We start from the raw sequence: 14,157 nt of genomic DNA on the forward strand, positions 1-14,157 counted from the left end.
GGCCAGCCCAGCTAAGGTACTTTGACACTGTAAGAGGTCAAGACGAATAGGAAGCCCCCACCACCCATGAGGTAGGTGTACGCTTTTCCAAGAGACACGACAAACCTTGGAAATCTGATCAATTTCCAAGTACTAACGAGAGTATAACAATAAGGAAATATTTCGAAGCAAGCATAAAATAAACCAAGATATATAGCAGAGTATAACAAAAACCAGCTCCAAAAAACAGACAGAGTATAAAAACATCGGAATATCGCTCTCGCAGGAGCTGGAAAGAGACTATAATAGAAATTCCAAAAAACGCAAAATCGTTTAAAGGACAACTCTCTACACATGAAATAAATATCATGGAACACCAGGAGCATCATCTCCCTGGAGGGAGTTCAAAGCCTCTATAATCTCGAAGTCACCAAAATCATCAAGGGGCGCAGATACCCTCGGCATATCAGTCGGTCCCATGTCCGGATCTGGAAAACCAGGGCCAATCATCTTGACCACATTCTCCGAAACATGCTGCTCGCGAAGAATCCGGCGGCTCTCAAGTATCAACTCGTCATGAATCGCATAGGCACGCCGAAAAACTTCATCCTCAAAAGCAGCGGAGGTGCAAAACGATTCAACAACCCTCTCCTCCAAACTCCTCTGCAACTGCAACCCCGGAGGGGAGGACAAAAACCCAGCTCCAGTCTGCACCTCAGTATAGTGCCTCTCATAAAGAGCACTAAGCTCGGAACGAAGAGTCTCCCCCTCCTTTTCCTTCACACCAAGCTTCTCCGGCCACTGACGGAGTTCTTCCTTAATGCTAGCATTCTCCCCTCCCAAACGAAGAATCTCTTCCTTCGCCCTAACCTCCGAAGCTTCAAGGCGAACAACATCTTCCTTCAGTTTGGCCAACTCCTTCAGAATCTTAGCCTCGTCAGCCCGAGCCTTGTCTTCTCGAGCCTCCAGAGCTCGTACAGCGGACAAAATCTGAAGCCAATAGAGAAAAATAAATAAGAACCTTATTGATAATATCAAGATAAGAAAAATAAACTCTTCAAGAATACCTGACAAGAGCCAAGGGTATTAGAGTGGTGTAGGATCGAAGAGGATCGAGGGATCAAATGGTTCAAATCATGATCCCCTACTACCTTGGCCCCCCGCCTAAGGCCAATCTCAAAATCACTAGAGTCCCAGAAGGACTCTGCACCATCCCTATTCACCCCATCAAGAAGCAAGGGGTGTGATCTCGCTTTCCTCACCGAAGAGGATGAAGCCTCCCGAAGTTTCTTCGCAGGATCAGCAGGAAGGACTTCACCCCCTTTTTTACCCTCCTCCATCGGCCTCTTGCCCGCCCCCCTCCGGTGCTCAATAGCACCAGCACCCGAAGATCTCTCATCAGGCAAGGAAGGGATACTATGGCCCTGGCGTCCCCGTGGTACCACGCCTCGGCTCTCTCCAGCACGGGTAACTGACGCAGCAACACGATCAGATGCATCTCTCCCATTCCCCTTGTGCTTCGGCCCACTCCAAGGAAGAGGGCGGCCGAAGGTATTCTCCCGATGACGGAGCTTACTCAGGTCAATCTGGTTACCTGTAAGGGAGATTGCATAAATATAAAAAAAAATGTTCAGAGCCAAACGAATATAAGTAGTAAATACAACAAGTAAATGATTACACACGCAAAAGACCTAAATAGTACCAGCACTAACTAAACACCGAGGGTCAAAATTTTTGTTAAAGAGCCCCAGAGACCGACACTGTGATTGAAGCTCAAGAATAGATCCTTTATTCTTTATTATAGTAAGCCCAGAGCTCTAATCCACGGGCACCCCCCACCCGCAATCTTTAGCATAAAAGAAATCTGACTTCCAAGCACCTCGATGAGATCGAAGTTTACGTAAGAACCTACACTTCGGACGGGGCTGGAAGTATATATCAGAGTTCGGTTTCGTGGGACGAGCTGAAAAAAGTGCATGAAATAAATCCAGGCTTGGATCCAATTCAAAAGCACCCATTTGATGTCGAAACCCGAAAAAATACAGAAGGGCATTAGGAGTCAACTGACTGAGACTAACACCTAAGCTTTTTATTAACCCTATCAGGATAGGGCATGGAGGAATTGAGAAACCGCTGTTTAGGTGTTCAACATAAACTGTGAAAAAACCAGCAGGCGGAGAGTGACGAGAGTCACCAGGGCACGGAACTATAATGTCGCAGAATCTGGGTATTCCTTTGCAGCGGCACACGTAAGAAACGCTTTCCCGAGACAAAGGATGGGACACCATCTCACCAGGAATCCCATCACTGTCTGACTCGCTAGAAGAACCAGGGTCGGGCTCAAGATTAAAATCAATAGGCTTTGGGCTCTGTAATGATGCCGACGCAACGTCAAGTGTGACAGAATTACTCAAACTGACGATACCTACACCTGAGCTGGGACTATAAGCCGGCAATTCAGTTTCAGAGTATCGCTCAGAATCAAGGCTATGATTGGACTCAGTCTGGGATTCACGTAGAGACATTAATAAGGAATATTCTTTCCCTCTGCCGCATCCTACGTAATTTTGCGAGGATCTCACGAATTAAATTTTGTATATTTGAGATTCTTCTTTGAAAATATTCCTCAAAAATAATTAATGCATAAACATGAAACACATATACATAAACAAATATACAGTCAATAAACTGAAAATTAATTGTATAACACATAAATACAGTAACAACAACCGAGGGAGCGACGCCCGCTCTTTCCCCTCCCATCTTCGCCAGAACACTAAAATAAGCGACACCCGCTCCATGCACACGCAACCCAGCAGCACGCCGCTGCCCTCCTCACCGCCTATCACCACATCTCCGCCGATCAAGAGCGACACCCGCTCATCAGCACAACCACCCCCAGCAGCACGCCGCTGCCCCATCTCCGCCAAAATAGTACCATGAGCGACACCCGCTCACCCGCATTCCACTCCAGCCTTACATCGCCCGACGCCTTACAAAGCTTCACCATGATTAGTAGCACGCCGCTACAAGAATCACCCCTCCACGGCCAACTCACCATCATCCCACCCAACTCCAAATAGCAGCAAGCTGCTACAAACATTCCGAACAGCGCCTCGCCGCGCCCATTACTCTGCCCAGCAACACACCGCGGCAGCCACTCCTCCACTACGCCGCTACAATCAACACCCCGAAAAGCACCCCGTCACCAACGACCAGCCGCTTCAGCAGCTGTATCTCTGCCCAAGAATCGCAACCTCCATGCCATACAATAACATCACTGCCGCACACCATCGCACCACTTCCCAAAATCAACAAAGAGCGACGCCCGCTCATCTTCTCCGCCTAGCAACGCATCGCTGTTCCCATCACCACCTCGCAACCCCTGGCGAGCCATCGCCGCCATCACGCGCACACCAATCCTCACCTATCGCCCCAACCATCCCTCTGCCTCCTTCGAAATCTCAAAAAATTAGTGGAGAAACCACCAACACAGAAAGATGTCTATAAGCTTCGCGCAAGCATATCCACATGAGAACGGCAACTCATCTCTAATCGGCTACAATCAACGCCGTAAGAAAGAAAAAGAAAAAAAAACAACAACAAACAAACAAAAAAAAAAAAAGGAAACAGAGCACGAAACAAAAAATAAAAAAGAGGAAAGAAGAAGGGGACAAAGAGGTGCAGATTATATAAATATATAAAGAAGAAAGCATAAATGTGGGAGAAAGCAGAGTAATGAAACTGTCATTTCGTGGGAGGAAATCGAGGTGAGCCAGCGGTACACTTACTATTTATAGGGGAGTCTTAAACCCTAGAGTCGGGTAAGTGGATGATAGTGTGAATAAAAATGACTAAAAAATCCTTACTCTCAACATTTTCCAAAATAGAGAAAATCGTGTATAAAATATATATATATATATATATATATATATATATATACGAATAAATTAAATTTTGGATAAACATTGAAAGTAGGGGGCCTATGATGGATATAAATATATTTTTAATATACTTATAAATATAAATAAATAAAATGGTTCAATTTGCGAGAATAATATTTTTAAAAGGACTAATTCTTAAATTTAGAGTCCTGGGTAATTAATTTACATTTTTGAAGCCTAGAAGGGTTAATGTGTGATTTAGCTCAATTTTGCCTATAAATAGAAGTAAATCTCTTCATTTCAAGGTAAGTGACTCTTGAGCCTACAAAAGCTCTCTGCTCTCCTATTTTGTGTGGAGGTGATCGCTGACTTGAGCGTCGGAGGGTTTTCGCCGGGTAACCACCCGGCGCCTCTAACGTGTGTTCGTGAATCAGGTGACAACCCAAAAGAAAGACGTGCGACTTTTTCAGGTGATCATAGAAGCAGGAGACCAGGAGGACGTGCGACTTCCTATTTTATTTGCTGAATAGGGACATAATTATTTCGCCCGCATCACATTGAAACTATGATACAAATACATAATATTTGAGTATCAAATGTTCATATCTGGTACTAATATATTATTTTTAAGTTCTTCGACATGTGAGAAAGTATTGATATTTATGACATACTTGTCTTCTTCGAATGAAAATCGGTATAAAATATTATAAATATATGATATTAATATATGATATTTGAATATTAAAGTGTTAGATCTGATAGTGTTTAAACTCAAAATCTTATCATCTTTACTAGATTTAAACCAATAAGTGCTTGAATTTCATATATTAGTACCATATTTTTAGTGTTTTGTACTAAATTTTACCCGTGAAAATACACGTTGGGTCAGAGAGTGCAGAAATATTTTTTTATTACGTCAGGAAGTGTAAACACTTTTTTTTTCTGAGAGATAATGGACACAAACTTTAATTGAGACTTATGAATTTAAAGTAAAATTTACCCATATTTTTATACTGACCTACACAAAAAAAAAAAGAAAAAGAAAAAATCAAAATATGATAAGTGCTTGTAATTTATATCTATTTGTCCTTACACAGCTTGATTACATTATTTACATATCATGGGTAAATATGGAGATATTCAATGCAAATTATATATAACAGATTAGGATAGTTTTTAGGAGAATTTGTAGAAAGCATTTTTCAGTTTTTTTTAACAAATTTTTTTAAAATTTTGTTAAGAAATTCCTAGAAGCTAGATCTACAAAACACTACCTATATATTCATGTAAAAACTAAAAACAGTCACACACCCCTCCATCTTTCTAATGTGTCCACTCGTGTCCTCCTGCAGTAGCTATTCGATAGACATAGTTTAATAGTGCTTATTAGAGGTGTAATCGAGCCGAGCCGAACTCGAGTAACATATTACTCGAGCTCGATTTGTATTTGAATACTCGAGCTCGATCGAGTGGTTAATGTCGTACTCAAGCTCGTCTATAGCTCAAGCTCGAAAATTAAATATAAATATATATAAATAAAAATTATATGAATAAATAAATAAATGAAATATTATATATATTATATTTATATATATATATTTATATTATATATTATATTTATATGTGTTATCGAGTAACTCGAACACATATATTTGAAGATCGAGCTCGAGCTCGAACTCGATCAAACCGAGCTCGAGTCGAGTTTTGACCGAGCTACGCGAGCTACTCACGAGTAGCTCGTCTCGTTTGCACCCCTAGTACTTATGATGGCCTAATCGAAAGTGTGTATGGGCATGGTTTAAATGTTGCAGCGGCGGCATCCGTATATCAAAATTTGTTTTAATCAATAAATATTTTTTAAAATTTAAAGTTTATTTGCTTTTTTTTTTCTCTTTTTTTTTTCCGCTAACATCTCCAATTTAATGATTAAAATGTCTTTAATTAATTTAATAAAAAAAATTCTTCTTTTTTTTTTCCAGGCTCATCCATCTCCCAAAAATTTTTGGTACCCATGTAATTCTTTTAAAAAAAAAAAAGTTTATTATCATAAAAAAGATTGCTTTTCCCAATCCCGTGATATAGCTGGAGCCAACCACCGTTGCCATAATAATGTATAATAAGTAATAACCAATACTAAAAGTTCAAGCTATATTTTTCCTTAATTCCCAACGGCTCCGAAAACAAGAATTCAATGTTTCAAACTACAACTTTTGACCCCATCAAAGAATCTGCCGTGAATTTATATTTCGTCTTTGACCCAACCAAAAATTGTAGCCGTTGTATATAACGAATCCTCTTCAGGAAAAACAAATAAAGTATTCATCGTATATCAAATCATCTTCATTCTCTTGAAATATTACTATGATGGATGGCACCAAGCACTGAAACCAGTGAAGTATCCATTACGCAATGGATCCTTCTTTTTGTTCAAGTAAAGAAAGAGCAAACATTTGTGGGCCAAACTCAGATGGTTTGATTTCCTGTTCTTTGAAAAGAAAGAGACCTCCCAAGATTGAGATCCCGAATGTTTTGAGGGAAATCTCTACTCATATAGTCAAGAAATGTGAGCCCAAAGAGGAAGGTGTTGGTGGTGATCAAGGTTTCTATGATTATGGGGTTGGTGTTTATTCTTTGAAGGGCAAAAAGAAGTTCATGGAAGATGCCCACAAGATTTTTTCATCAAAGGATGGTACTAAAAAGGTAGTGACAAAATGAGATCTTGCTTGTATTCAATTTTTTTACCTGATTGACATATGTTGTTAATGTTTTTCTGTTTATCTCACTGATTCATGTGGACCAAATTGAGGTGAAACTGAGTTATACAAGAATTAATTAAATATAAAGTGTTTGGGTAGTTAATTCATTTGTTTTTTTTAGATGTATGCGTTGAAAGAACTTATGATAAGTGAGAGCTGCAGGAATTTTTTGGGGTGTATGATGGGCATGGAGGAAGCAAGGCTGTAGAGTTTGTGGCAGAGAATTTGCATTTGAGGATATTTGAAAAGTTGGAGAATGCTTCTGAAAGTGAAGCAATAGAAGAAGCCATCAAAGATGGGTACCTGAAAACAGATGGTGAATTTCTGAAGCAGGTAACAGGATGCAGATTGGATCTTTTACTTGGTAATTGCAATCTTGATAGAGGAATTTGACTGTGTAAGCAAGGAATATAAAAATGAAGACTTTTTCAACATGCCAACTTTTGAAGGCAATTACAATGATTTGTTCCCCAAAGTTCACTGGAAAAAGTCCTTGAAAAGCAAACATACATACTACTGTGGGCTTTGGCCAGAGTTCATTCTTTTCTTTTGGATAACAACAAAGAAATTTAACAAGTAGGTGCCAAATTCGCAGGGATTCGGCAGCGGTGCTTGTTGTGTAACTGCGTTGATTCAAGGGCAGGAGCTGTTAGTTTCGAACTTGGGAGACTGCAGAGCAGTTTTGAGTAGGAGTGGAATAGCCGAAGGCCTGACAACCGATCATTGCCCTGCTCGTGAGGATGAACAACAAAGAATAGAGGATAAGGCAAGGCAAACACAAAGAAAACTCAAGGATTTTCACACGTCTGTTGGATGTAGATTTGTTTAGTTTAACTTTTAAAAAGTCTCTGATGACCCTTTTCTTGAATCTTGACACAGGGTGGATACGTGGAGTTCCATCGTGGAGCTTGGAGAGTTCATGGAACACTCGCAGTTTCAAGAAGTATTGGAGATGCCCATCTGAAAGACTGGGTGATCTCTGAGCCTGATACAAAGATTATACACTTAAAACCAGATATGGATTTTCTGATTTTAGCTTCTGATGGGCTTTGGGAAGAGGTAAGCAAACTTTGATCGAACGCACCAAATTTAATCGAATTTCGGTTTAGATTTTCACAAGTTGATTAATCAAATGTAATGAATAACAGGTCACAAATCAAGAAACAGTAGACGTTGTGACGAAGTTATGCTCTGGTAGCACGAAACAAGAAGTGAGATCGGTACCGGAGATTAGGAGTAGTTTATGTCCATGCACAAGTCCCATTGATGTGACAAAATCACCAAGAGTTTCATTGGTTAAAACAAAGAGGATGTTACACCATACATGCCATAAAACGTCTTCGGTTTACCAGAAAAATGTTGATGATCATGACGATGAATACTGTAGTGAAAATCGAAGCCCTCCATCAAAGATTCGAAGAATTTCAAGCACGCAGCAAATCAAGATAAAGAAGAATCCATTTCCACACAATGAGAATGCGGACTTGGCGGAGAAAAAACCGACTTGCAGTTCACTTCTGACTGCTTGCAAAGAGCTTGCAAACCTAGCTGTCACAAGAGGGAGTTTGGATGATATAACTGTTATGATAGTCGACTTGAAATGTTACCAAGATGTTTAATCAATTACTAACAAAATTGCTGACATATGTATCCTTCCAAAAACCAACATAAAATTGTACCTAGCTAAGCTATTCATACTATACTACAGGGAAACTTCTTTGATCGAACAGAAGGGTCTTGAGACCGAATCTGTTGACAATTCCATCAAAAATCTGCTTTTGCGAACTGGGTTCAGTCCCAACTGGATCAATACTGATGGATCCTTAAAAGACTCCCAATTCTTTTGTTAAACCGAGTCTTCTTTTTTCACTTTTGTTCAAGCAGTTACAGTCGTTTCCCCATGTTTCTCATGTAATGACAGTATTTTTCCAGACTTTGTAGTTAAGACACGTGATTGACATTTAGTAATTGTTTCAGAAAATTTCAAGTCAACAGTCAAAACAACTTTCTGAGAATTCCAAGATGAAAAAGGTTAAAAAGCGTAAATTATAAAGACCAAGAAAAGAAAAAGTGCGAACGTTTTAGGCTAGGGGATTAATTAGCCTCAACAATCGAATAGATTTTGTTTTATCATGTATTAAAACGAAAATCAAATTTCACACTTGTTTCATAGAGTGGTCTCTACTTTCTTGCTGAATTTCTTGGATCATCCCCGAGCACAACGGAAAGCTATAGCTAAATACACATTAAATTGCCCCCAGGGGCATAGCTGGACTGGCAAAGGCCTTGGTGAAAAAGAAGGTGACGAGTGTTCAAATCCCGTAAAAGGTGTATTTGGCCTTATTTATCGCGCTTGCGTGTCTTCCTCTCCCTGGGTACTTACCTGGCCAGGCATAACCCTGATTTACCTCCCTTCACGCCGGGGCTTGGGGCGGCTCTGTGTGGGGCCCTTGGGGGTGGGGCTCACCTTTTTTTTTTTTTTTTAAATACACATTAAATTTTTTTTAAAAAAGCCTACCAATTTTGTGCAAGAACTTATTATGGGCACAAATGTATGATGTAAACTAGCAGATACAGATTCAAGGATGTCAAAATGCATCTCTAATATTCTCCATGTATATGCAAAAACAAGGCTACTGGCGGGACACTAAGCTAGTTAACTACTCAAACTACTTTGTCTTTCAGTCAGTTAGTTGTATCATCTGCTGTGAGGTGAATTCACACTGTAAACTAAAAAAGGGGTATTCCCATCTGCAGAGCCAGCACTTTCCTCCATAGGACCATTCTTACAAGGATTGGTATCTCAGCATTCAGGTGCATTGGGAGATTACTGAGTAGATATAGTATACAGATGATGAGTCAGAACAGTTGGACGATGATGGGGAAGAAGCTGAATGAGCCTGCAAAATCATAGGTTGAAGACGGCATTGAACTGGCATTCGGTTTATTGGCTGCTCTAGTTACAAATTACGGGAGTGATTCTGAAGTTTTGGCAAGAGGCACAAAGTTATCAATTTTTGTACAGATATCAATGGAATCCGGCGCCTAATATGTTTTTAAGACACTCGGGTTCAACTTTGAAGAGTGATCGATTCCTTGACTATATCGCTGGAAAATTTCTCCTCAATCTGTTCCAATCATTCTCTCTCGCAGGAAGGCTTGTCTCTGACCCTGCTTCTGATAATGGAAAAGGTGGTACAACCCCACCACCAAGAGCTCGGTGAAACATTTCGAAGTCTAAATCGTACTCGGAACACTTCCTCTGATTGAGACATGGAGGAGCAGTTTCCGGTACCATGTCAGGCTCGACCGACCTGTTTTGTTCCTCGGACTTCACAGAACGGCCATCTGTTAAACCCTTTCCGTAGTTGAATGCATCCCAGAATTCACATGACTCTTTGCCTTCTTTGACATTTATAACGGGACCCTTGGCCATTTCGTAACGAATAAACTGAGCCGTTGCTGCCATCGCATTATCTGACATCATTTGGGAACAATGCTTCCCGCTCCAGACATATAAAGCAGAAGGAATGAGAATAATGAATGCCCCCCGAGAATCAAGACTCCATTCACCCGGGTCACACAACATTTTCGGCACAAGGTGAAGTGGGTCATATGACGAGTGAGGCGCCATTCGATACATCCTAAGCAGAGACATTGGACTTGGGGGAAGGGCATGCACACGTTTCTGGCACTGCAGAAGTTGGCAAGCAAATCCCACATTTGGATCTGTAACTTCTCTGGCAGCTTTGACAAGCTGGTATGCATCATCAAAGCTATGACCCTCTTTCCACATAAGATATGCAATAACCAATGAGGTTGATCGAGAAACTCCCTGACAACAGTGGACTAGGACGTGTTTCCCTTGTTCTCTAACATCTTCAAAATAATCAAACACATCGTAGAGAATACTCGTAATATCCTCAGAAGCGCAGTCCTGCAGCCAAAGTGTCTTGTACACTAGTTCACTCCTAAAATATTCCGGGCAAACAAAACCCACACAGTTCAGCACATGGGTGATCCCATTCTGGCGGAGAATTTCGCGATCCTTTGCAACTGCTTCACTTCCCAAATATACATGGTCTAAAATCCTTGAGCACTCCTTGTCAAAAAAGGCAAGCTTCTCTCTTATACAATCGAACTCTCGAGGTGGTTGTTCGGAAATTAAACCTCCACGGGGTGTCATTGATCCAGGAGTTGGAGGTGGATTCGGCCATATGCCAAGATCATCTGACCCAGTTTTGGGCCAATTGTCGATACTGGGTTTGATGATAGAAAGAGGCTGAAGCGGTGGCAAACATGCCCGTGCTTTGCTGTTCCATAGTGGCTTAGAATGTGACTTTCTTGGCGGGCGTTCAGTCCATGAAGCCGACCTTGAGAATGACTTCCGACTTCCGACTGATGCTGGATCCTTCTCTTCTTCCCTTAACATTTCAAAATTTAAGCAAGCGCACTGTAAAACAAATTAAACCCATCAGCATAGAGCCCTAGAAATCCAGTACCATCAATTTCAAACCCCAAGATTGAAGAAAAATGAAGCCAAACGAACCATCAAATTGAAGTCTATATAAAAAAAACAAAACAAAAGGGACGATGACATTGCCAATTCCAGATGGAAAGCCTCCAAACACAATCAATCCTTAAAAAAGGCGTCGAATAACGTACGATTTTCAACAGATCTTTCTCACACTAAACCCGTCACCAAAATTCTTCACTTCCATGACATTGAGAATACACGAAATCGAACACAAAATATAATTCAGTACAAAACCCACAACTCAACGGAAACCAAAGCTCAAACTTTCAACACAAAGACAAAATTTTCCCCCAACAAAAGTACGCATAAATTCTATCAAATACTAAATTCATAAACACAAGAAGAGCCCAACGAAAGCCATAAATCGGTACAAAAATTTCCCAAGAAAACCAGAGTAACCAAAAAGAAACACGTACGTGAACTCGATGTCCTTCCAAATCGCGAACATGAATTTGAACAGAAATGGAGGGTGGCCGAGGATTCTTCTATCACAAATTGTGTGCACAGAGAGAGTAAAATAGGTCTGCCGATTTTATAGATCTGGAAAATGAAGAGGTCAAACTTGCCACCTCATCATGTTGACCTCATTAAATATTTCAGCGTGATTTTCTCATTTCCCTTTTTCATTTTAGATTTTAGAATTATACTTTTCGCATGTCCATTTTTTAATATTCCATTCTTTACTCTATTTAGTACCTCATTTTCATTATAATTAATCTGAACTAAAGTTTTAATCATTAATATATACATACATGTTATTCAAACTGACCCTTTTTTTTGAAAAAAAATTTAGTCATTTTTTTATAAAAAAAATAATCAAATTCGTGATTTCGTGAACTAGATCATAAATTAGTCAACGACAGGACAAAAAATAAAACAAATTCATATAATTTATTATTAAGGAATGTAATTTTCCCATCTTTTTATTGTTTCGCGACACCAATTAACAAGCATAAAAATTTACTCTAAGGCACCGTTTTGTTCACGGTATTACTAATATATGTATAACTCATCTCATCTCATCTCATCTCACGTTCTTTTCATCATATTATTTATCTATATATTAACTATTTATTTTACATCAATTAAATCATTAATTATTTATCTCACATCAAACAAATCATTGAATTCAAATTACTATATTACCCCTTATAAATAATATAATTTTTATTTTATTTATTGTTAAAAGGACAAAATAGTCATTTAACATTTTTATATAAAATTTAATCAATCAAATAAAATAAATCATAATCTATCAATCAAATCCAATACAATTTTAACTATCATTTTTTATTTATTTTTTATTACATTATACTATTTATCTATATATTATTTATATCATACATCAAGCCAAACGGTAAGAGTCTAAGGTTGTAATTGGATTGAATGATATATGATTTGGATATTAATTAGAAGTATTTGAAGGGAGGGATAGAGAGAATATGATATTCGTCATAATAACTCAAATTAATATTTGAGATTTGAAATTTATTGTCAAACAAATCAATGCATCTAGAATCTCAAATACTGATTCCGATTTTCTCGGGTATAATTAGCTAAACAAATTGACTATCAAAACATACGAAAAATAAAATTGGAAATAAAGAATTTAAAGCACTAACCATTTCCTTTTGGATCTCATGTTTATATATATATATAATCCTATTGGCTGTGATAATTGATAAGTACCCTTCCTATATAATTTCGTGTATGTAGTTGAAAGATGTGTGTGCATGCATCATGCATGTTAAAAGGATATTAATTAAATAATTACACATTAAAGTATCGTTAAAAATCCGACATTTTGATTGGATTAAATAATATTTTGTGTGGCTTATCAAACTAAACTACTTGTTAAATTATTAGCTAAGTAGTCAAATTTTAAAGTACTTGATTAGCGTATTCGTTAGCTGAGTATATTAAGTAAATGAATTTGAACAATTCCAAATGAAAAGCACAACAACTGATTTAATGGGGTATTATATACTAATAATCACCGACTATTACCGGATCAAACCATGCAATATATGTATATATATATATATATATATATATATATATATAATGCATGCCGAGCAAGGTTAGTTTTCGTATTTTTCGAAAAAATCAAACAAGAATTTGAGAAAATTATCGATCCTAGAAGTGATTACGTACATCCCTCGATCATGTATGGTCAAATCCAGAAATAATAAAAATATTAATAATAATAATAATAATAATAATTATTATTATTAATAAATGGAAAAATAACCCATGAATCAGAAAATAATCACTTTTGAAGTCAAATTGAAACTGGTGATTTTGTCGTACTTTTTATAAGCTATGACTATGAAATGGCCAAATTAGGGTGACACTGAGGGGACTTAATCCTATTTTATATATTCAAAGTTTACGAAGCCATTTCAAATTATGATAAGTGCAATATACATCGAGATTCGAGAGGCTGCTGTAACGAAGACGTGTTCCTAAATTGATCACCTTACTGTAGTAAATGTATTGGATTGAATCACTCTAAAAAAAAAATGTATTGGATTGAAAATAAAAGCAATATTATATATGATTTTGATGTAGTCAAAAGACAAAAATTGATATTATTATAAAAAATTCCGGGTGATTTGTGTAGATCCGGAGACTGATAATTACTTAAATAAGTAAAGAGAACAAACTTTATGGTTGTTATCAGTCAATAGTTGTTCGATTAATGTCATAAAAACTAAAGCATTTGACTAAAATGATAGTGTACCTTGGAAATGGAAATGGAAATGAGGTAATTTGTATTCACAGAATATATGTATCGTATAATATAAATATAATTTGGGATAATTCCCAATTTGGTCCCTCATTTTAGACCGCTTTCCTGATTTGGTCCTCTGTTCCTACATCGACCCAATTTAGTCCCTCGGTTTTCGTTGTTTTTCCGCAATTGGTCCATCCGTTTAATTAAACGTCAAAACGAACGGAATGACTTGCTAAGCCGAGGGACTAAATTGGGTCGATGTAA

The 14,157-nt window shown here is 38.2% G+C and overlaps 3 protein-coding genes across 5 annotated transcripts; 1 reads left to right on the top strand and 2 right to left on the bottom strand.

The window, feature by feature from the left end:
- Nucleotides 1–207: 207 nt before the first annotated feature.
- LOC140872218 (uncharacterized) lies at nucleotides 208–3,720 on the bottom strand. Of its 3 annotated transcripts, none has more exons than XM_073275019.1 (3): nucleotides 2,710–3,720; nucleotides 1,047–1,573; nucleotides 208–969 (listed from the first exon to the last, which is right to left on the bottom strand). In XM_073275019.1, exons 2-3 carry the CDS (start codon nucleotides 1,317–1,319, stop codon nucleotides 346–348), a joined length of 897 nt encoding a protein of 298 aa, XP_073131120.1. In that variant the 5' UTR covers nucleotides 1,320–1,573; nucleotides 2,710–3,720; the 3' UTR covers nucleotides 208–345. The 3 variants fall into 3 exon arrangements, with proteins under 3 accessions (XP_073131120.1, XP_073131119.1, XP_073131117.1); XM_073275018.1 differs by having other exon boundaries at nucleotides 1,682–3,720; XM_073275016.1 differs by having other exon boundaries at nucleotides 1,047–3,720.
- A 2,426-nt stretch (nucleotides 3,721–6,146) lies between these two features.
- On the top strand, nucleotides 6,147–8,326 carry LOC140871464 (probable protein phosphatase 2C 14). Its single transcript, XM_073273988.1, has 5 exons — nucleotides 6,147–6,563; nucleotides 6,782–6,952; nucleotides 7,215–7,385; nucleotides 7,499–7,678; nucleotides 7,768–8,326. Exons 1-5 carry the CDS (start codon nucleotides 6,273–6,275, stop codon nucleotides 8,236–8,238), a joined length of 1,284 nt encoding a protein of 427 aa, XP_073130089.1. The 5' UTR covers nucleotides 6,147–6,272; the 3' UTR covers nucleotides 8,239–8,326.
- Nucleotides 8,327–8,733: 407 nt separating this feature from the next.
- Nucleotides 8,734–11,684, bottom strand: LOC140871463 (protein-tyrosine-phosphatase MKP1-like). The gene is given in 3 exon segments (XM_073273987.1): nucleotides 8,734–9,740; nucleotides 9,743–11,072; nucleotides 11,573–11,684. Coding segments are annotated over 2 exon segments (1,359 nt in total). The 5' UTR covers nucleotides 11,052–11,072; nucleotides 11,573–11,684; the 3' UTR covers nucleotides 8,734–9,690.
- Between the last annotated feature and the right edge of the window lie 2,473 nt (nucleotides 11,685–14,157).

This window comes from Henckelia pumila, unplaced genomic scaffold (assembly GCF_033568475.1).
Source record: "Henckelia pumila isolate YLH828 unplaced genomic scaffold, ASM3356847v2 CTG_461:::fragment_3, whole genome shotgun sequence".
Taxonomy (NCBI): Eukaryota; Viridiplantae; Streptophyta; class Magnoliopsida; order Lamiales; family Gesneriaceae; genus Henckelia; species Henckelia pumila.